The sequence below is a fragment of the Epargyreus clarus genome, unplaced genomic scaffold (genome assembly GCF_041222505.1).
Source record: "Epargyreus clarus isolate Ecla_fem2 unplaced genomic scaffold, WU_Ecla_fem_2.2 ptg000026l, whole genome shotgun sequence".
Lineage (NCBI taxonomy): Eukaryota > Metazoa > Arthropoda > Insecta > Lepidoptera > Hesperiidae > Epargyreus > Epargyreus clarus.
Window position 1 is genome coordinate 7,229,037 of NW_027332233.1, and position 23,111 is coordinate 7,252,147.

The 23,111-nt window shown below is 32.6% G+C and overlaps 3 protein-coding genes across 8 annotated transcripts; 1 reads left to right on the forward strand and 2 right to left on the reverse strand.

The window, feature by feature from the left end:
• The first annotated feature begins 1,448 nt into the window (after positions 1-1,448).
• On the forward strand, positions 1,449-3,211 carry LOC140752963 (INO80 complex subunit B). Its single transcript, XM_073087280.1, has 3 exons — positions 1,449-1,576; positions 1,648-2,000; positions 2,651-3,211. Exons 1-3 carry the CDS (start codon positions 1,525-1,527, stop codon positions 3,194-3,196), a joined length of 951 nt encoding a protein of 316 aa, XP_072943381.1. The 5' UTR covers positions 1,449-1,524; the 3' UTR covers positions 3,197-3,211.
• Positions 3,212-3,518: 307 nt separating this feature from the next.
• LOC140752964 (BTB/POZ domain-containing adapter for CUL3-mediated RhoA degradation protein 3) lies at positions 3,519-7,538 on the reverse strand. Of its 2 annotated transcripts, none has more exons than XM_073087282.1 (3): positions 7,120-7,538; positions 6,558-6,829; positions 3,519-6,184 (listed from the first exon to the last, which is right to left on the reverse strand). In XM_073087282.1, the coding sequence occupies exons 1-3, from the start codon at positions 7,283-7,285 to the stop codon at positions 5,732-5,734; spliced, it is 891 nt and encodes a 296-aa protein (XP_072943383.1). In that variant the 5' UTR covers positions 7,286-7,538; the 3' UTR covers positions 3,519-5,731. The 2 variants fall into 2 exon arrangements, with proteins under 2 accessions (XP_072943383.1, XP_072943384.1); XM_073087283.1 differs by having other exon boundaries at positions 6,558-6,817; positions 7,120-7,534.
• Positions 7,539-9,542: 2,004 nt separating this feature from the next.
• LOC140753300 (solute carrier family 22 member 7) lies at positions 9,543-22,598 on the reverse strand. Of its 5 annotated transcripts, none has more exons than XM_073087805.1 (9): positions 22,211-22,598; positions 13,368-13,632; positions 13,108-13,187; positions 12,694-12,853; positions 11,378-11,704; positions 11,077-11,301; positions 10,581-10,798; positions 10,028-10,227; positions 9,543-9,831 (listed from the first exon to the last, which is right to left on the reverse strand). In XM_073087805.1, exons 2-9 carry the CDS (start codon positions 13,580-13,582, stop codon positions 9,610-9,612), a joined length of 1,647 nt encoding a protein of 548 aa, XP_072943906.1. In that variant the 5' UTR covers positions 13,583-13,632; positions 22,211-22,598; the 3' UTR covers positions 9,543-9,609. The 5 variants fall into 5 exon arrangements, with proteins under 5 accessions (XP_072943906.1, XP_072943907.1, XP_072943904.1 ...); XM_073087806.1 differs by lacking the exon at positions 22,211-22,598 and adding an exon at positions 15,024-15,128; XM_073087803.1 differs by lacking the exons at positions 10,028-10,227; positions 10,581-10,798; positions 11,077-11,301; ... (2 more) ...; positions 13,108-13,187; positions 13,368-13,632 and adding exons at positions 16,386-16,585; positions 17,094-17,311; positions 17,657-17,881; ... (2 more) ...; positions 20,121-20,200; positions 20,380-20,664 and having other exon boundaries at positions 9,560-9,831; positions 22,211-22,596.
• Between the last annotated feature and the right edge of the window lie 513 nt (positions 22,599-23,111).

Sequence of the window (23,111 nt, forward strand, 5' to 3'; positions counted from 1 at the left end):
TGCCGTGTGAGGATCAAATTAGAACATGCCGTGTCGGCTTTTGTCTAACCACACCCAAACAAGATCGCAACTCTACAACTAATTTCAGTCAACCAATGCAATGCTATGACCACAAATACTTTAGTCGTAGAACTTAAACCTGTCCGCCCGGAGAAGGTATATAAACGAAAATTTTATATTTAACGTACGCATTATTAAGTGCTATCCTGTTCCGCCCATAGAATGGGAGACAAAATCCTGGGTAGCAACATATCTGTGGAAACCTCAGGTTGGAATCAAATCTTATCTGAAGGTGATTACCCATTTCCAAGGGCGGTAGTAGCCATGTACTATCTGGTGAATTACATACTCGTTTTCTTCAATATTATAACAAAAATTAAGCAGTATCGTATTTTTACATTTCAATTATAGTGAGCAAAGTGAGCAGTACAGCAGGCCACATGTAAGAAAAATACATTGAACGACAAAACACTATAGTAGTTCATGCTGCATAAAATATTCTTAACGACTTATTTAAATTCACACAATGGCGTGCAATTATGGAAAAATTAGGCGTGTCATAATGGAAACAAAATCGTCTACTTATGCATGAAATGCAAATTAGAATTTCGAGCAAAGCTTCGTCGCGTTTGCGTCAATTATTATTCAAAGGGAAAAGTCTTTCGTAATAGCTATTTTGTAAACAGGTAATGCGCGATATTGAAAGCGTTTACGTACATCCGATTTTTATAAATTAGGGTAAGATAGGGTTTAAAAGCATTTTTAAGGTTGAGATTCACACAACGGATAATCCGCACAATTTATATTATCTTATAAATAAGGAATTATTTGAGGAACACGAGGATGACTTGAAGGGTTTTAGACAAATCATTTCAAATGCGCTTCTGTATATGGAAGTAAAATAGAGGAGTCCATATTAAACCGTCTGCCTCGTGTGATATCATCAGTGTTAGACGTTGTGAAACCTTGTCGGTGGCGTTATGAGCGATTTGGGAATATGTAACACAGATTAGCCATTAACTCATAAATGTCCCCCAATCCGCAATTAATCGTGATAACTCATTTCTAATACGCACACAACTTTAAAAAAGGCGTGCCTGAGATTTGAACCTCGGACCCCTCGATCAAAAGGCCGAGGTTCTTAACTCTTAACCAATAGGCTACACTGCTTTTAACTCTGAATCTCTCCAATCTCCACACCTCTAAATTTAATCTTATATAATTATCAGTATTCATTATACATTTAATTTATTTACCTTCCCATATACTATACTCTTACTATATTCTCTTACTTCCTTTTTTTTCCTTTGTTACTTATTCAAATATTTTAGACTGTATATACGATTATTCAAAGGTCTGTGATTATGCAGATATTGCCAATGAAAATAAATGCCACAGTTGTCAATTTTGACATTGACATGTTAGCTATGTGACATAACGTGAGTGAGAAGTGAGAACCGATTGATAATAAGTTTATCAAATATTAATGTAAACAAGATTCGAAAATAACAACTACTTGTAACTATGGTGCGCAGACAACGCGAGCAGAGTACTTCGGAAGAAGAGATAGTCATTGGTATGTCCATCACTGTATCAAGTTCACAACTTCTAATATTCCTACGATGTGATATCATCAACATCTTTCAGATACTCCGCCACAAAAGAAACACAAGCGGCACAAGCATAAGAAACATAAGAAGCGGAAGGACGACAATGACTACGAAAGCGATACATCTATCGACGTCTCCTACGAAGATACTCTCGATAAACCTTACAAATCAAAAGCCAGGAAGGACACACCAGGAACCTCAGCCGCTGACCTCTTAAAGGCTCAAACAATGAAGTCGTCGTCAGATTCTCGTAAGTCCATCCCGGGGTCCACGTCCAGCACGCCACCCAAAGTGCCAGCTAAAAAAAAGAAGACTAAGGGAAGAGACAGTGGCACTTCAAGTGAAGAGGAACGATGGCTTGACGCTATTAAATCGGGAAAACTTGAAGAAGTAAGTGATTCCTCTTTTACTTTATAAATAAGTCATAGCATGAAGATAAATTTGGTAGCGCTGTTGTTAAATTGTGTCGTGGTCAATATATTCAGCCTAGTTCATGAGTGTCAGCTGGTGTTCTGGTTTGAAGGATTCTGGTTTGAATTAAATTAGGTGTTTTTTATACATATTTTTTTATTTTTACAAGTTTATATTATCACTTCATATTGTTATTATTTCCCTGTTACTTTAAAATTGAGTTGCTCATGTGTGTCATAGGAGTATGTGTGAATATGATCATTATGATTCAAATCTTACAGTTTCTGTAGTCTTGCATATCACAGAATGTGAAAGAGTAAAGCAATATTCTGTGATTCATGTTTGATCCATTTATCAGAAAAGCACACAAAATCTTTGTAATATCTCACAGGCAGAAGACAAGATGTTTAAAATACCAACACTCTTCTGAAAGAGTATACAAAAGAAACTTCATATCTTAAATGTACCTATGGAGATATTATGTAATATCAACGTAATATTTAAAATCTCATGTATAAACAAACTAATGTATTCTCTTGGAAAGACAATAATTATGTTATGTAGTATAATAACTAATAAAGTTTATCTTTTTGTTTAGTTAGCTTACCTTGAATTTGTTATTCTTTCAGGTTGATGATGAACTTAAAAAAATCAAACCCAAGGACCCCAAGATGATGACAGCAAGACAAAGAGCTATGTACGAAAGAGGCACAGATAAGGAAACAAGCCCAGGTGGTGAAGTGTTGCTGGCACTGCCTTCAGGCTACAAAGAGAAAGTCATGACAGCAGAGGCTATACAGAAGGCAGCCTTAAAATCCCAAAAACGGAAACAATTGGCTGATGAAAAGCGTGAGAAAGATAAAAAGAAAACAATGGATAGATTACTAAAAAAACAGGAGTCAAAGAATCTCAAAAATATGCAGAAAGGCAAACCCGCTAAGAAACTAGAACCAATGATTGTGTATAAAAATAATAACAATGAAATATCCCTAGCATTCCCGCCCGGTATTCCGTACCCATTAGAACCTAAACCTCCTGTAGAAGTTCCAAAACCCATCCTTTGTGGTGTGAAGGGATGTGGCAATATCAAAAAATATAATTGTTCAAAAACTGGTGTACCCTTATGCAGTTTAGAATGTTACAAGAAAAATATAATTCCTGTTGTGATACAATAAATTATTTAAATATTATTTGCTTTTTTTCTGTAATAAGTTGCAAAATGAAGATATACTAATTATGCCTCACAATTTGAAAGGACTATAAGGCCTATTTTTATTAAATTTTGGGTCCTCCAGTATGACCATATGAGTTTCCTTGATGTGTCATTTAAATTTAATATTTTACCTCAATCAGTAAGAATAACAATACCTAACATCAGCTGTTGATATTTTGGTACTGAGGGGTATTGCCAAATTTGAAAAATTGATATTGAATCATTACATAGCCTAATCATAAGATAATAGGTATGGAATTGTTATTACAATAAAAAAACACCTAGACAGCTAAACAGTGAGCATATATTTTAAAGAATAAAAGATACACTGGATAGATTAAAATGGTTTACATAGTTATTCTAGAATACTTGCTTTTTGATGAAAGAACTTCTACTGTAGAGAACAGACTATAGGCAAAAATGTGTACTATTTAGGACCTAATCAATCGATGTCTTGTCATACATAATACATGATTTGCCATACAAAACAATCCTCAGCATATTTTTCGAATATATATAGATATAAAACATGTAATGACATCACTAAACTAATAGCCTCCAATTACAACTATTTCCACATTTAGAAAAAATGTAACCACGTGATATTACTCATAAAAGACAATGTAAGAAATATTAATAAATATCAGACTAAGCACACAATCTAAATGTGGTTAACTATTGATAATTTCAACGACAATAATACCTTAATAGAGAAAATCACACATATCTGATGCAAATTGCATTTATAATGTGGCAGTTCTACAATTCTACAAAATAGTCATGAAATAGTAATATAATGCATTTGTTGTATGCGAGAGCTAATAAAATACATGCCTAATCTAACATCTCATTATCAATAGTAATAAATGCTCTCTTCATAAAGTTTATAGTTAACAACAATTTTAGGATAATCTTTGGTAAGTAGAAATTTTAAGCTTTGATCAAACCAATGATGAATGTGGCAAAATGATGTTCATCACACTTAATAAGTTACATTTATTTATGAGGCTCCATTTATATTTATAGACATTGGAGTTTGACAGACAGGCTGTGGCAGAAAAACCTAGTTTTTTGTCAGGCACAGCAGTGTCTGCGGCTCTGCGACTGCGACTGTGTTATAGACATAGATACATTAAAACACATTGGTATAGTACAGAAGACTGAGAGAGTGACTGAAAAGATAGAATTGAAAAGAATTGGTATGGTATAGGCGAATACTATTTTGTCTGCCACAGTACAAGTCTGATAAGGTCTATGTCTTGTAAATATACATGAACCTTTAAATATAAAGCATGACGACTGAAGATGAACAAATGAGATCATACTATTGCTCTAGTTTGCACAGAATGAAAAGCCTTAAAATACATAACATACATCATAAATTTATCAAAGCTAAATGTAAACTTTTTAATTCAGTAATTACACAATTACCTACTTCCTATTTTTACAGGATAAACTACTTTGTGCCTTATAAGAAATGTTTATTTATCTTAAATAAGTTATAATAATGTCTTTCAATTAAATTTCTATATGAATATTGTAGATAAGAATTACTGTGATCAAAATACTTTTACTCTACTACATTGCTTAATATTAATTTGCTAAATTGCATACAATAAATGTGTTTACAAAGAAATGTGAGCATGTTTTAAAATTTGTGTATAATACCTAATAATTACAAGACATCAATTTGGCATACATCTTGAGCTACATATTCAATGATATATGAAGCGTAACATCAATTTACATGTATATTTACAAATTCCATACATCGTAATAATGCATACATTTGCAATGATTTACAAAAAAATTTGACAACGACTACAATTTCTATATTTAAGAATGTTCTGCATTTATACTACACAATTAAAATTCTTTGAAATATTCATAACATAATCAGGATAAATCATATATTTTTGTTTCACATGTTACTAGGCATACTATAAATTTTTAAACATTCAGATTACATTGGACATAAACATTAATATTACATGAAGAGTTCTATTCTACAGAAATACATTATAAAAATACTAAATGTTCCTTTAATAAAGATAGATAGACATAGAGAGTACAGATTTATATTGTATTTGAACAAGTTTAAAAAACGTGAAGAAGAGATTTGGAATTAATCTAAGATACACTTTTTTGTTTGCACTCGAATTAAAGTTATTATATAGAAGTTTCGTCACTAAGCTTGAACCACTTGTTGACATAATCACACTTACTAACACAGAATAGACATAGACATGCAGACACTATAATGGGAAAAAAGTTTATTGAAAAATTCCGTTCCAAATTCCAAACTTGTTAACCCTTTTACTATTCACTTCGTCCACGCACATTCATTGTCGAGCAAAAAGTACAGACAAATTCTAGTATCCATTCAAACCCACATACCAAAGCATGGTAGCCAGCAAAATGGAAAAGAGACACTGGCTTGGTATCAAACATTCGTCCGTTTTGAATTTCGGAGGCGTGCCAAGCCTGACTGTAACCGCTAAGATTGATTATTTTGCTTGTTGGAGCGGAGTCGGGCTAAGCCGGAGCGCTCCTCCTCCTCATCACTCGTGCAGGAGAGGCCACCGACAGCTCCACGGGACGATGTGGCTTGGATCAGGTCTTGGTCAGGCCCGTTACGGCTCTCGTACAGTAAAATGCCCAGTGTTTCCTCATAGATCCTGGCTTCAGGAAATTCCACTTTGGTATGTTTCTTATCAGTGGCATACACAATGGATGTGCAGCATACTTCCGCACACTTCTTGCTGTGGCCAAAGAACGACCAGCAACATATTTCATTTGAGCCGATCACATCTTTGATGAACAGGACTCGTCCACTGAAGCGCAGGGAGAGCTTATCAAAGAGCTCAATGTTCTTCAACAAGTTATCATCTGAAGTACTCGTGTAGGAGTACTTATTGTTATGTCGGTTTATCAGCAGCTTCACAACAGGCTGTTGAAAAAGGAGATTTAATGAAACAATGTAAGCAAATATACTTTTATCTATTCTATATTAAAATACAATTCAAAGAGCACTTATTTTAACCACATATCTTCAAGAAAGTAAAATCTAGACAAACTCTATGTAACATTTATGGATATAAACCCAAGTCTTGGTTACTATTCAGATCTCAATTGACACACTTCATAATAACTTAGTGTTTCCATATCATTATTTAAATGGTGTCTGCCTTATCACCACTTAACATTTCTGCCTCTATAGCAAAATTGTTATAAAAAAATCTTTTTAACTGCTGTCAACACAATGTGTACCATGGTAATTTTAAAGTTTGAAATATAGTAGTAATATAAATATATAAATTAACCTTAGTTGTAGAGGAGATCAGAAGCTGCTCCTCCTTCTGAGAAGTGATCAAAGGAACCCTACAAATGGGTTCAGCCTCACGCTCCTTCTTAGTCAACGCCTGCTGACATGACTCAGAGAGCTCTTCGATCAGAAAGTATTTGGCCTCTGCTAACAGCTCTGTTATCTCACGATAGGTGTCCGGCAGCGCTACTGTTCCATCACGAAGATAGTTCAGTATCGTGCCGAAATGCTTACCACAACGATCAATAAGTATCCATCCTGAAAATAAAGCTACATAAATGATTTTTGTAAATTCATTATGTTCAAAAAACAACTGTATACCAAAAATATTTTATTATAATAAAATATCAGTTTCTTAACTGTAACAATCTATAGTAAATATAATGTACTTCTTGAGGATTGAAGGAATCGGCAGGAATTATAACTTAACGCGAGATTTGATAAGACCGCATTATTTATATGCACTCATAAGCTTATGGCGTCGCTCTAGTGAAAAGCGACCGAATTTAAATGCACCGAAGATAAAACTCAATATTACTAATTTTTAATAATGTAGGTACCTTCAGAATCCGTGAGAACCTCCATTCTGCCGCTAAACATCGTACGCAGCATATTATCACTCTTCGTCAGGGTACCGATGGTCGTATAAAACAACGTTCCTCCCACATTTAGTTTCACATATTGGGACGGACTGCCCTTTATCAGTGTTTTGTGATCGCCCGACATTTTAGGTAGTCAATCAATAATTATGGCTGAAACACGGGCCGAACCCAACGCCTGTAACACTTTATTCCTGGCAGATTCAGTAAATTAATATCACTGGACCGTTCCTAAAGTAACGACCATCTTGTTTTGAATGTTATTTTCCCCAATACAACAACACAAACGATTTAACACTCGTGAGATCAAATTAACGCAGCCGAAGTAACAAAAAATACATTACGGGTGGTGGTCAAAATCAATACTTCAACTTTAAAATGTCAAAGTCTACTGTCTATGTCTAGCTTAAAAAGCCGTGTCTATGGCATTAAAATGTATCATGCCAGGGTTAGATAGTTGCCGAGTGCCGAATACACGCGAGTACAAGTATGTGAATAACCTACTCGGTACTTGCTACAAAAATCATCCATTCTCCGCAAGAAGTAGGTTTTTTAGCGAGAATGCCTTCATTCGCAGCATTTACATACACATCATTTAGCGATTCACTATTTGTACGATACAATAATATTGTTGCTAAAATAAATCTTAACATAACTTAGAAATGTTTTTTTACTAAACTGAAAGTTACGTTTATGAATACTCTGATGACCAGTATCACAGCAGTTGTGGTTTCATAAAAATATTGTATATATTACTCAGAATTGTGTATGCTTATATCAGGTTTTCGCAATATTTCTTTCATTCAGAGTAGTTACTTTTTTACATTTATTCCATTTACTTGTGGCTGCTGCAGCCAATTTGGCTTCTCCATTCCATATTTAGTCAATGCTCTAAATGCGGTTCGTGCTCGAGGTCTATTTATCAAACAGACTGTTTATTTTTTTTTTTTATTGTGTAAAGCATTTAGTACAATAGGTCAATAACAATACATACAGTTCAATTAAATGCTACCTTTACAGGTGTTACACATGTCAAAATGTTAATCTCAAGCAATAACAAGTCAAATAGTAAGAGGGTAATCACCATTCATATCGTTCAATACAAATAACATTCTCCTAGGAATTGAAATTATCAATAAGTGGTCGATTGATTCGTAGAAAAGACAACATAGTTAATTGCAACATACAGGGTGTGAGGTATCTTTTTTTGGTAGATTCTTGTTTTGTTACATTTTATTCACAGTAACAGCGCATGGCTGCTAAAAATAAATAAATATTTTTATTCATGTTTAATAATAACGCCAGGATCTGTTAACTATAGTAATAATAGTACTTTATTATTAGTTGTTGCTTATCCATTTCCCAGTTCTATGTATAGATAGGAAGTTTAGCACTGGGACCTTATAATATATAATGCTATGTACAAACAACATATTCATTGTAAAATGTAAATTTTAAAAATGTACTATTTTATGTAGTAAGTCATGTAATTAAATATTTTTATTAAGTAAAAAATGCAGCAACAACGATACCTATAGCCAAAATGAGCCAAGAATAACAATTTACTGCGGAACGATTGGAAAACACCATTAAAAACTGTTTTTAGTTTGAAAAGCACCGAAAATGTTTCTTGCTTACGTATAAAAAGTATATTAAAAAACGCGTAAGTGCATGTATATGACGTCATGTTTCAGTGTAAACGAGTTCTGCGTTTCGGTAGAGGAATGTGCATGCAAACATTGTAGTCTGATTAACAGCTTACAGCGGCTGAAGAGGCGACCATCTTATTTCCCAGGAGTGGCAACGTATCCGTGATCACAGATACAATCCCTTGTTAGATACAATCCCTATTCATATGAAATGGTTACAGATATGAATAGGCGACAGTAACTACGTTTCATCGGGTTGACGGCAAGCTCGTCTGCTACTTGATTAGTAAAAATCAAAAGGCAGCCCACCCCATACACTAATAATATCGAACAATATTGAGTGGATGATGAAGTACTTCCATGTTTTGAATTATCAAAACTTTTTAAATATATCTCACAAAATAATAATCTTTATCAAAATACCTAAATCACCACAAATATTTATGTGAGATAAAAATTTACACCATGTATTAGGAGATAGGTACCATACCATGCGGTATGGCAACATGCTGTATTAAAATAATCTTGAATAAAATGATATAAAATTACGCAATTAGTCAACAATGTCAATCGTTAGTCATATTTAAATTGTTTTGTAACTGGTGTTATTAAGGTGTAATATTATAATTATTTTTAAAAATTGAAAGGGACTTTTCATATCTATTTCTGGCTTAAATTTTATTAGTTCCATTTGATTACAGAACACAAAATAATAAAAAAAAAACATTTGAGTATGACATACATGTAATTATAACATATTATTTATAAAAGTTAAGTAACATTTTTATAACGGACGGATTATTTATATATCCTCAGATTGTTGAGGAGATTTTTCTTGTGTAGATATTTGTTTGACGTGAACAGGCAAATATTTCTGCCCTTTTCGTCCAAAAGTTCGAGCTTCTTCAATAGTCTCTGGTAGTTTTGCATTTAACGTTTCAGGTAACAATAGTGTGGAAATGATTGCGGTAATAGACATTCCTGTTAATATTAATCCCGGTAAGCGTACGTCTATTGGTCGACCCTGAAATTACAAAGAAATTTATTGTTGACGATTGAAATTAACCGAAAATATAAAATGAATCTTCCACGTCAATGATTCTAAAATTAAATAAGACTCCTGTTGTATCTGTGGATACAGATGTCAAAAGTAAAAAAAAACTTAAAGTTAAGTGAGTTGAATTAAATTTCACTAATACACGTAAAAGTAAACAACTTACCAAATATAATATATAGGGAGCCATAGCAGAACCAATACTTGCGAAAACATTGCCTAAAGCCAGCCCAGACTGACGCAAACTAGTCGGGTACAACTCCATAGCCATGACATTTGATACATAAAACACTACAGTGATGAACATTCTTAAAATTATGTTAAGGGCAGTTCCTATCCACCAGACATGGACCCATGTATAAGAACCTGTAAAAAATTAAGTATTTGAAAAATTCGGAGCTTTTAATATGCTGTGTATTAAGGTAATGTCCTTTCTTCAAACCATTCACGAATACACTAGGAGTAACCGTATTCCACCATATACCAAGATATTAACTCTACTTCCACCATTTAAAATTGTGCATATTAGAAATAGCCAAATTTCGACTTTTGGTAGACAAAAATCTATCTAGATAGGATTTAGGTAATAACGGGCACAGATCGCTGAAAGAGCTACATAAGTATGTTACACATGCGAATAATCATTATACTGAACTTAGTAAACATTATTAATAATCGGAATTTTTGCACAGATTTCAACATAATTTTTATATTCTTACTTGCTTCCCGAAATGCTATTAATGACCAGATTGTTGATAGGATACAAAAAGCCAATGCTCCAGCTCTACGACGACCGATGCGGTTTGCGAGCCATGCACTTAAGAAGTTAACGGGTACTTCCGAAAGCATCTGCCAAGTAAATTCTAAGAAAGGATTGGCATTCTTTTCTTGGCCGATACTGAGCATTTGTACAGTATAACTAGTATTTTGCACAGTCCTGCGAACAAATTAACTGTTATTAGTTGATTCGAAATTATAAGTAAAGCTTATAAATTTCCATCATGGTAGGTTGTCCACTTTATCGCCATGTCAATTTACATACCATAGCTATTTAGCCTTCTGATTTGTAAAGCGATAAAGTATTTAGGCATACCTAGTTGTTAAATATAAAAAAAATAAAAATATGATCAATGTCACGATCTGCGTACTATCGTCTTGGATAACTATTATCCATTTCCTGGGTCTGTCGGGTAACAAATACTGTCGAATACATACCATGCCACAAGTTGTAGCAATGTGTTAATTGCCAATGTACGCCCAGAAAACAAAGCCAAAGGGCCAAGTGATTTAGTGGTGGTTTCTGGTTTATGATTTAAAATTTCTTCTTCAGTTTTAAGGCTCAAAGTCGTTCCATTTGTTTTGGCGATACTCTTTAATTGTTGAACACATTGTTTACTTTTGCCACTAGTATACTGCCACCGGGGGGATTCAATAATTTTCCTACAAAGGTGTTATATTTTAATTATGTGTTATAACTAGTAATGGAATAAAATAGTCTGATAATGAGTATACATACCATGAAAATAACAATAATACCATGAGTGGTGCTGTAGTAATCATTATAAAAGGTTTCCAATCCCTACACCACCAATAAATCAAAGGCATGATGGCACCTCCAATGCATCCCGCTGAGAACCTTATGGAGGCGATCTTAGGTATTCTTTTCGGAGAAGTTATTTCTATGCATATGAGAGTAGCGCTCTGTATAATTGACCATGCAGCAAATGAACTTATTAAACATCCAGATAAAAAGATTAGGTATGATTTGGATGCCAATAAAGAAATAATACGACCAGTTACAGCGAGCACCATCGTCACTATATGCATTTTACGTCGACCATACCTGAAAAACATATGAGATTTTAATAATCATAATAAAAAGTTTTCAGTAGTTTGTTTTGTCAATGATCCTATTTATTCAGAAAACGAAATGTATTTTATATTAGTTCTATTCATTTTTCGACCTAATAGGTAAATATATAAAAATCTATGAAATATTGATAAATAATTATATGCATTGCCGAAATTTCGTAACGCTCTCTGTGCTTATTGATCATTCTGTTGTGGAAGTATTTTACAATATCGTGATCAAATCATAATCAATTAAAAAATGAATTAATTAATAATGTAGGTATCTACTTTAGAATTTAGACCCATTAATCGTATTATAATTATAAAAAAATGAATGATTGGGGTGCATGGACTGTATAATTAAAGATAAGCGCTGATTTTTTATCTTTTTAATTCGTAAAAAGTAAAAAGTTATTGAAAATCCAATGTCATAAAGTTCCGTGTCATCTGTCCATTTGCGCAGTATGGACTAAATACATTAAAATATATTATTAATCCTTTTGATATGAACTAATAAAATTGTAATGTGTCTGCAAACGACTGTTATCAAAGATTTAACATACAATACATTTTGAGTCAAACAAATCTAGTTTTATCTTCGAATTAAGTGCATCACAAGAACATCACGTGATATTGAAATGATGAATTCATAGTTCAACATTTCCTTTTGTTGAAATTGCAACAACATTTTTACTTTCACGCTATTTTATTGTAAATATATATCAATACAAACTAGATAGGTACTTATTTATTAAAATCCGTGGAATATTACACCATGACTCTATTAAAATTCCTAGAATTATTTATACACTCTGTAAACCAAAACAACGATATGATGTAGGTAATTTATCTCGCAAACTATTCTGTATGCACATAAATAAATAATAGTTGAAATAAATATTACTTACCTAACTAACTCTAGATTTCTAAATTTAGGATGTGCATGAGTAAAACAAAAATGTAAAATTACAAGAAACTTACGTATCACCCATCCACCCGAAAAACATTGATCCAATCAGCTCTGTAACTTTGCTATACGCTAAAATATATATAATATACATCTCCTTGTCACACACCCAATCTTTTTCAGAAGAAACTGTTGAATCGTACCAAGTATTATCATAATCATATTCACTGCAACCTAAAAATGTTGAAAAGAAAAAATCGGTAGGTTAATTTCACAAAATATTTTACGAATACTTTTAATATATTAGATGAAATACTTAATTATTTATAAATAGATATTGTATAGATCTATCAATATATTCATATTTGTATAATCGCAATCAAGTAAGGATTTAATTAAAAATATTGTGCTAACGCCTAGGTGGTTTCGTACACTATACCTATTGCACTGAATACGTACTTTAACTGTTACTAGTTAATTATACTTACTGGTAGTTAAATTACTTTCATTTGGGTTTGATTTAATTAAACAGGTATCAAATTTGATGTCATCATTTATTGTTACATATCTGTAAAAAATAATATCTTTTATGACTATAATAACATATTAAATTAACATAATGTTAATACATCAAGAATTTAATAAACCTATTCCTAATAAAATGAAAATAATAATAACTTGTGGTAGTTATAATCTGAAACATATTTGAAACTTAGAAAATATTTTGAACAATAAATATAATACTTACGGAATATGTTTCAGTTTCCAAGCATCATCGCTCACATTGAGCGTATTTTCAGGTAGTTTGCACGTATGAGGTAGTATAACTAAAGCAGGTATCATATTTAAATACGTCATCGACCACAGGACTGGCAATATTATAATATTTATAAGTTCAATCTTTTTATGAAAATATCCTGCTACACCTATTTCAGAAAGCGCCCGATCATACGCGGAATCCATGTTCGCGAAGCATAAAAAGTCAAAGTAAAACGGCCGTTTTGCTGGGACGACTAAAATCAAATAGATCTATTTATCACTGCTCACTTAAAGTTAAGATTCTTTTATCACTGTTCATTAAGTCATTGTAAACAAAAAGATCGTGAAAGATAACTTTTAGGGTAGTAAAATATGATGACAAACATGATTCAATCCGCTTGAGAGCATCCTATTGGATACTCAGGTTCCAACTGTGGGGCGTCCCACACAGTTGGAAGCCACCCCATAATCCTTAGTCATCAGAGACATAAAAATGATTACACCTAATATTAAAAACATATTAATAGCTAATATTAAAACCATAATTTCTTAAATAAATTCAATAAACACGACAACAAATTTCAACACTTATTAATAAAGTAATTGCGCTTTTTAACTTATACGTATATGCACGTTAAGATTATACGTATTCTTACTGTGTAATTAATATATATAACGTAGGCATATAATTTTATTAGACATGGACATTGTCATCAACCGTAGGTACTGTTTTGCGACTTTGCGCACTAATTCTAATCAAAAGTCTTTGAATCGAATATGCCTTTTTACACCTGCTGCATTGCAGCAGAAATAAATATGTCGTTATAATGTCGCACTTTATTAGTCACTTCAAAAAAAATAATTATGCTTATGTTGTTCTGTTTACACATTACACATTAGTTTTGGTGTCTACAACTATCTTCGACATATTGTGGAATTTTACTTTGAGCGACAAAAGTTGGATTAGTCGTAAAGGTTACATATATTTACGCTAGAACCCTTTGTTGTTCGATTTCGAGGCACCACCATCACATCTACTTTTTACCACGCTTTCATTAGCTTGGGTTGTATGTATGTACGCCCATGGACATCTCTAATCAACCCTAGATATGGTTAGATATGGATCGACCTGGAGTCGGCCACGGGTGTGCCGCTACTCTGAGGACTAAGCTGGAACGCCTCGGAAAACCACTGCCACACCAATTTCTGCCTCATTACAGCAGTGTTCAGCGCTGCTGTGTTCTGCTTTGAAAGATGTGGTAAGGGATATAACTGAGGTGTGTCAACTTAGTCCTCAGAGGTAGACCGCATGTGTGTGACCAACCTCAGGTAGGATATATAATAAATGTCCATGGGTGAAAATACGCATGTTCCTTTGCTGTTACTCGTACTATATATACCTTATATAGAGATAACGATATAATTTTCGAAGTAAATAAGTCACAATTACCAAACAGTAATCGACTTCTATAACATTATATCAACTAATTGAATGTAAATTAAATCGAGTATAGTCCCCGCCAAACTGCTAGTCCGCTCTGAAATTGTTACGAGCTATATTCAGAGCGGACTAGCAGTTTTACGCGGACTATACTTAGCTCTAATTATTATACTCCTGTTTCTTTAAAATTAAGATAGTTCTTACCGGTACTATCTATTTTTCACAATTAGCTTTTTGATACCCCTTGTTATTTGGCGCCAAAAGCGACGACTTCGCTCGTTCTCCCGTAGGGCTGTGTTCGCCGGATTCTCTTTAAACTTTCTTTGTTAATTTTCGTAAGCTAAACAACGTTGTACATAAGAAGATAAATATATGCGGTTTTATAATCAATTGAATACCAATGGGAGCTCAAAGTATCTTCTATATGTATAAAAATGAATGTTTGTCGGTATTACCTTTATAGAATCGTAAACTGTGCATTTTATCATGATCTTTAGCTAAGTTGTTGAGCATGAACCCACTAAGGTTTCTGAGTTGGTACAACCCCTATTTTATATGAGGTTGGTTACAGGTATGAATAGGCGACATTGACTACGTTCCATCCGGTGGATGGCAAGCTCCTCTGCTACTTAATTAGTAAAAATCAAAAATTTAGCCCACCCCATGCAGTAATAACATATAATATTGAGTTGATGATGAAATACTTCCATGTTTTGAATTATCAAAACTATTCAAATATATCTCACAAAATAATAATCTCTATCAAAATACCTCAATCACCACAAATATTTATCTGAAATAAAATTTTACATGTATTAGGATATAGGTGCCATACCATGCCATATAGAAACATGGTGTATTAAAATAATCTTAAATAAAATTATATAAAATTACGCAATTACTCAACAATGACAATCGTTAGTCATGATGGAATTGTTTTGTACCTGGTGTTATTAAAGTGTGATATCCACTAATTATTTAAAAAAAATAGACTTTTCACATCTATTTTTGTGTAACATTTTATTCGTTCCATTAGATTACAGGACACATAAAATAAAAAAAAAATGAGTAGGTATCACATACATATGTAATTATAACATATTATTTGTAAAACTTAAGTAACAAATTTCATAAGGGATGGATTATTTATATATCCTCAGATTGTTTAGGAGATTTTTCTTGTGTTGATATTTGTTTGAGAGGAACGGACAAATATTTCTGCCCTTTTCGTCCAAAAGTTCGAGCTTCTTCAATAGTCTCTGGTAATTTTGCATTTAACGTTTCAGGTAACAATAGTGTTGAAATGATTGCGGTAATAGACATTCCTGTTAATATTAATCCCGGCAAGCGTACGTCTATTGGTCGACCCTGAAATTACAAAGAAATATATTGTTAACGATTGAAATTAAGCGAAAATATAAACTGAATCTTTCACGTCAATAGCGATTCTAAAATTAAATATCACTCCTGTTCTACCATTGGATACAGATGTTAAAGTCGGCACTGACTTAAAGTTAAGTGACTTAAATTAAATTTCACTGATTCTCATAAAAGTAAATAACTTACCAAATATAATATATAGGGAGCCAAAGCAGAACCAATACTTGCGAAAACATTGCCTATAGCCAGCCCAGATTGACGCAAACTAGTCGGATACAACTCCATAGCCATAACATTTGATACATAAAACGATACAGTGATAAACATTCTTAAAATTATGTTAAGGATAGTTCCTATCCACCAGATATGAACCCATGTATAAGAACCTGTAACAATTAAGTGTTTAATATTGAAATGTTCTGTATTAAGATATCATCCTACCTTCATGCACATGCCATGCACAAATACACTAAAGGAGTACCTATACCATCGCATACCAAGTTATTATCTCCACTCTCACCATTTAAAATTCCTATCTACTTTTGACAAAGTCTCATCGAAGTCCGTTCAGTTATTTCCACGATTAGCGCCCAGTAAATCAATTTAGTCAATGTTTTACCTGCCATAGACAGACAAACAAATTCTGCATACTAGAAATTGCCAAATTTCAACTTTTGGTAGGCAAAATTTAGACAGATAATAGCGGGTATATACATCGATATACTGCTATATAAAATGTCATTGGGTATATATATATATTTAGATATATTTAGATAATAACGGGCATATCTATAAGTATACTACACATACGATTAACCATTATTCTGACTTTAGTAAAGGTTGTTTATCGGAATTTTTGCACAGATTTAAACATTATTTTTATATATTTCTTACTTGCTTCCCGAAATGCTATTAATGTCCAGACTATTGATAGGACACAAAAAGCCAACGCCCCAGAATTACGACGACCAATGTGGTTTGCGAGCCATGCACTCAAGAAGTTGACAGGCATTTCCGAAAGCATCTGCCAAGTAAATTCTAAGAAAGGATTGGCATTCTTCTCTTGGCCGATACTGAGCATTTGTACTGTATAACTTGCATTTTGCACAGTCCTGCAAATAAATTATCTATTATTAGTCGATTCGAAATTATAAGTGCAACGTAATTTTAGAGGTAAAGCTTTTAAATTTACATTATGATAGGTTGTCCACTTTATCACAATGATAATTTGAATACCACATCAATTTAGCATTTTTGGTTCTTAAAGTGATAAATAGTATTCAGGCTTAGTTGTAAAATAAAATAAAATTATGTTCAATGTCATAATCATCCTACTATCGACTTGGTTAATTATTATTCACTTCCTGGGGGAAGTGGATAATAGTTATCCATGTCGACCGTATTTTTATATGTCAAATGTCCTTTCAAATAAAGTAAAAATACTGTCGAATACATACCACGCTACAAGTTGTAGCAATGTGTTCATTGCTAATGTACACCCAGAAAACAGAGCCAAAGGGCCCAGAGATTTAGTAGAGCTTTCTGGTTTATGATTTAAAATTTCTTCTTCAGTTCTAAGGCTCAAAGTCGTTCCATTTGTTTTGGCGATACGCTTTAATTGTTGAACACATTGTTTACTTTTGCCACTAGTATATTGCCACCGGGGTGATTCAATTATTTTCCTACAATAATGTTATATTTTAATGATGTGTTATAAATAATAACAATGGAACAAAACAGACTGATAATTAATATACATACCATGAAAATAACAATACCACCATGAGTGGTCCTGTAGTAATCATTATAAAAGTTTTCCAATCCCTACACCACCAATAAATTAAAGGCATGATGGCACCTCCAATGCATCCCGCTGAGAACCTTATGGAGGCGATCTTAGGTATTCTTTTCGGAGAAGTTATTTCTATGCATATAAGAGTAGCGCTTTGCATAATTGACCATGCAGCAAATGAAGTTATTAAACATCCAGATAAAAAGATTAAGTATGAGTTGGATGCCAATAAAGAAATAATACGACCAGTTACAGCGAGCACCATCGTCACGATATGCATTGTACGTCGACCGTACCTGAAAAACATATGAGGCACATACTTAAATGCTAAGACAAAAGATTTTGATTAACATAATAACATTATTCAAAAGTTTTCAGTAGTTGGTTTTGTAACTGAAGATCCTATTTATTCTGAAAACTAAGTGTATTTAATATTAGTTTTCCTACAATTGTGGTCGTTATTCAACCATTATTCGGAAACTACTGATTAAGTATGTATATAAAAACATATAAAACATTGATAAATAAGTATAATTCACAGACCTTTTTTTGGTATTATATGCATTGCCGAAATTTGGTAACGCTCTCCGTGCTTATTGATCATTCCATTATGGAAGTATTTCACAATTTCGTGATCAGATTGTAATCAATTAATTAAAATAATGTAACTACACCATTAATCGTATTACAATACTAAGTGCTGATTTTTTATCTTTTTCCTATAAAGTTGTGTAAAAAGTTATTCAAAACTCAATGTCATAAAGTTCCGTGTACCTATGTCTCATTTCATTTGCGCAGTATAAAACAAATACATTAAAATATATTATTAATCTGTTCGATATGATATGTAGTATGTACTGTACTAATAATAAAATTGCAATGTGTCTGCAAAGGACTGTTATCAAAGATTTAACATACGATACATTTTAAATCAAACAATTCTGGTTTTATCTTCGAATTAAGTGCATCACAAGAACAACACGTGATGTTCAAATGATGAACTCATAGTTGAGCCACAGTATAAGGATATCCTTATACTGTGGCTGAGCCTTTCCTTTTGTTGAAATTGCAACATTTTTTTCTTTTCATAGATTAGTAAAGATTACTCACTCCTAACAAGAAAATGTACCCAGTTTTGAGAATTGAAACAGTTGCGTAAAAAAATTTTGCCACGTCTCCGTGCTAAGATGTCCCTAAAATATTTGAAATTATTATTATAAATTATTTAATTATCATGAAAATTACGCAGTATTAGTTATTTATTCGTAAATTTTCTCTAAAAATCTTTTTATTTGTCAAGAATTAAAAAAAAGAACTTACTATAATAAGCCATTTGCGGCTTCATTCAATTTCAAGGCGGCGAAGTATCTTTACTAATCTTTGTTTCTTTTACGCAATTTTTAATATAAATATATATCAATACGAGCTAGATAGATATTTATTAAAATCCCTGGAATATTACACGATGACTCTATTAAAATTTCTATAATTATTTATTCACTTTGTAAACCAAAACAACGATATGATGTAGGTAATTTAACTCGCAAACTATTCACATAAATAAATTATAGTTGAAAATTTGATTTTTTTAATCATTATATCGATTTAGCTATTACCTACCTACCTACTTAACTTCCTAAATTTAGGATCTATTGTTATGTCTTCCTAAATTAGGATATAAATATAAAATTACAAGAAACTTACGTATCACCCATCCACCCGAAAAACATTGAACCAATCAGTTCTGTAACTTTGCTATACGCTAAAATATATATAATATACATCTCCTTGTCACACACCCAATCTTTTTCAGAAGAAACTGTTGAATCGTACCAAGTGTTATCATAATCATATTCACTGCAACCTAAAAAAGTTGAAAAGAAAAAATCGGTAGGTAAATTTCACTAAATATTTTACAAGTACTTTTAATATAATAGATGAAAAGGTGAATTATTTATAAATAGATATTGTATAGATCTATCAATATATAGGTCTATAAATATATTCATATTTGTATAGTTGCAATCAAGTAAGGATTTAATTTAAAATATTGTGCTAACGCCTAGGTGGTTTCGTACACTATACGTATTGAATACCTACTTTAACTGTTACTAGTTCATTATACTTACTGGTAGTTAAATTATTTTCATTTGGGTTTGATTTAATTAAACAGGTATCAAAAGTGATGTCATCATTTATTCTTACATATCTGTAAAAATGAATATATTTTATGACTATAATAATATATCAAATTAAGGTAAAATTAACATCAAGAATTTAATAAACCTATTCCTAATAATGATAATAATAATAATAATCGGTGGTAGGTCTAATCAGAAACATATTTGAAATTTAGAAAATATTTTCAACAATAAATATAATACTTACGGAATATGTTTCAGTTTCCAAGCATCATCGGTCACATTGAGCGTATTTTCAGGTAGTTTACACGTATGAGGTAGTATAACTAAAGCAGGTATCATATTTAAATATGTCATCGTCCACAGCACTGGCAATATGATATTGTTTATAAGTTCATTTTTTTTCTGAAAATGTCCTGCTACACCTATTTCAGAAAGCGCCCGATCGTAAGCGGAGTCCATTTTCGCGAAGCATAGAAATTCAAAGTAAAACGGCCGTTTTGATGAAACGACTAAAATCAAATAGTGAATTCTGTAATAATCAATTGTAATTATCAGGGTTCTATTTATCACTGCTCACTTAAAGTCAAGATTCTTTTATCAGTGTTCACTTAGTCATTGTAAATAAAAAGATTGTAAAAGATAACTTTAAGGGTAGTAAAATATGATGACAATACATGATTCAATCCGCTTGAGAACATCCTGCTGGATACTCAGCTTCCGGGTCTCCCCAGCTGTACCCTTAATTATCAGACAGATATAAAAATGGTTGCAGCTAATATTAAATACATATTAATAACTAATATGAAATACATCATGGAACAGAAAAAACAAGCTTGCTTTTCTCTTCTGAAATGCATAATTTCGTAAATAAATTAACACGACATAAAATAACACGACAACAAACTTCAACACTTATTAATAAAGTAATTGCACTTAACTTATACGTAGATTCCCCTCTTCTTACTTTGTAATTAATATATATGTAGGTGTAACGTAGGCATATAATTTTATTAGACATGGACATTGTCATCAACATATCAACCGGACTGTACCCTAAGTATGAGATTTTACGTTTTTACAACAATTACTGTTTTTGTATTTGTTTATGTATTTTCCATGCATTTGCAATCAGTTCTGTTTCAGGCCGTAAGGGGCGCTGATTAGAAACGTATGGGCAAATACGTAAACAAATACAAAAACAGTCATTTTTGTAAAAACGGGAAAGCTCGTACCAAGGGTAGGTACTGTTTTGCGACTTTAAGCACTAAGTTTAAAAGCCTTTGAAGTGAATATATCTTTTTACACCACAACTTTCCAATTCAGAAAACAACAATTCACTGTACTACTGCTGCTGTGCAGCATAAATAAATATGTCGTTATAATGTCGCACTTTTAATAGTCACTTTTAAAAATAAATGAATCTTCGACATATTGTGGGATTTTACTTAAAGCGACAAAACTTAATAACAATATAACCATTTGTTGTACGACTTCGGAGACACCACCGTCACACCTACTTCTGCATATTTCTGCATAATTACTGTTGTGTTCTGCTTTGAACAGTGTGGTAAGAGATACAAACTTATCTGAGGTATGTCAACTTAGTTCTCAGAGGTAGCAACGCATATGTGTGACCAACCTCAGGTAGGATATATAATAAATGTCCATGGGTCACAGAATCAATTTACTTAGGTGAAAATATGCATGTTCCTTTGCTGTTTCCTCATGTACCTTATATAGAGATAACGAGTGTTATGGAAAAATTATAGATATTTAGGTACGCTTTCTGATTCATAAACTTACAATATCTGTATGGTTAAAATTGAAAGTGGAACCTTCTGGGTAGCGACAGATTTTGCTTTACCTCTAGATGTTAAAGCGATATTTTCACCCCCTAGGCAAAATTTTCACTAAAAATAAATTATCACAATTTTCGGGTTTACAGTAAATAAGTCATAATTACCAAACAAAAATCAACTTCTATAACAAATATCAACTAACTGAATGTAAATTAAATCGAGTACTTAGCTCTAATTTTTATACTACTGTTTCATTAAAATTAAGATAGTTCTTACCGCTAACTGTTTTTCACAATTTGCTTTTTGATACCCCTTGTTATTTGGCGCTAAGAGCGACCGCTTCCCTCGTTCACAGTATAAGGTTATAGATATTTGTACTGTGCCCCGTTCTCCCGTAGGGCTGTGTTCGCCGTTCTTTAAACTTTCTTTGTCAATTTTAGTAAGATACACATTAACTATTAATAAGGTTTCGAGATCAAAACAATACTGTGAGTCTGGTGGTTTGCGCTTGAATCATTACTATTGGGTCATCACAGGATGTTGTACATAAGAAGATAAATATATGCGGTTACTTATCAATTGAATGCCAATGGGAGCTCAAAGTATTTTCTATATGTATAAAAATGAATGTTTGTCGGTATGTCCTTTACAGAATCATAAACTATGCATTTGATCATGATCTTTAGCTAAGTTGTTGAGCATTTCTGAGTTGGTACGACCAATTTACGACAGATGGCGCCACTATGATTCTAATGAAATTTCAAATTTTCAGTTATTTGTCATGTTGTATTTCTGCTTTATAACAGCAGCGTTTAAGGCTGCTGTGTTCTGGTTTGAAGGGTGTGGTAAGGGAAACATAATTTTACGAGGCGTTCCAGCTTAGTCCTCAGGGATAACGGCGCATCTGTGGCCGACCTCAGGTAGGAATATTTAATCCTATCTGGAGTTGATTACAGATGTCCATGGGCGGCAGTAAACACTTACCATTAGGTGGACTGCATGCTCGTCTGCTACTCCTATATTATAAAAAAAAATGTTATTCTTTTTAAATGCCGGCGAAGCCACGGGCTCTACTAGTAGTTTTTAAATTTTGATTGTAAGCTTTATAAATGTAAAATATTAAATTGTAAGTTATTGCAAAAGTTTGTAAGAAATATATAAAATAATAGAGAACTGT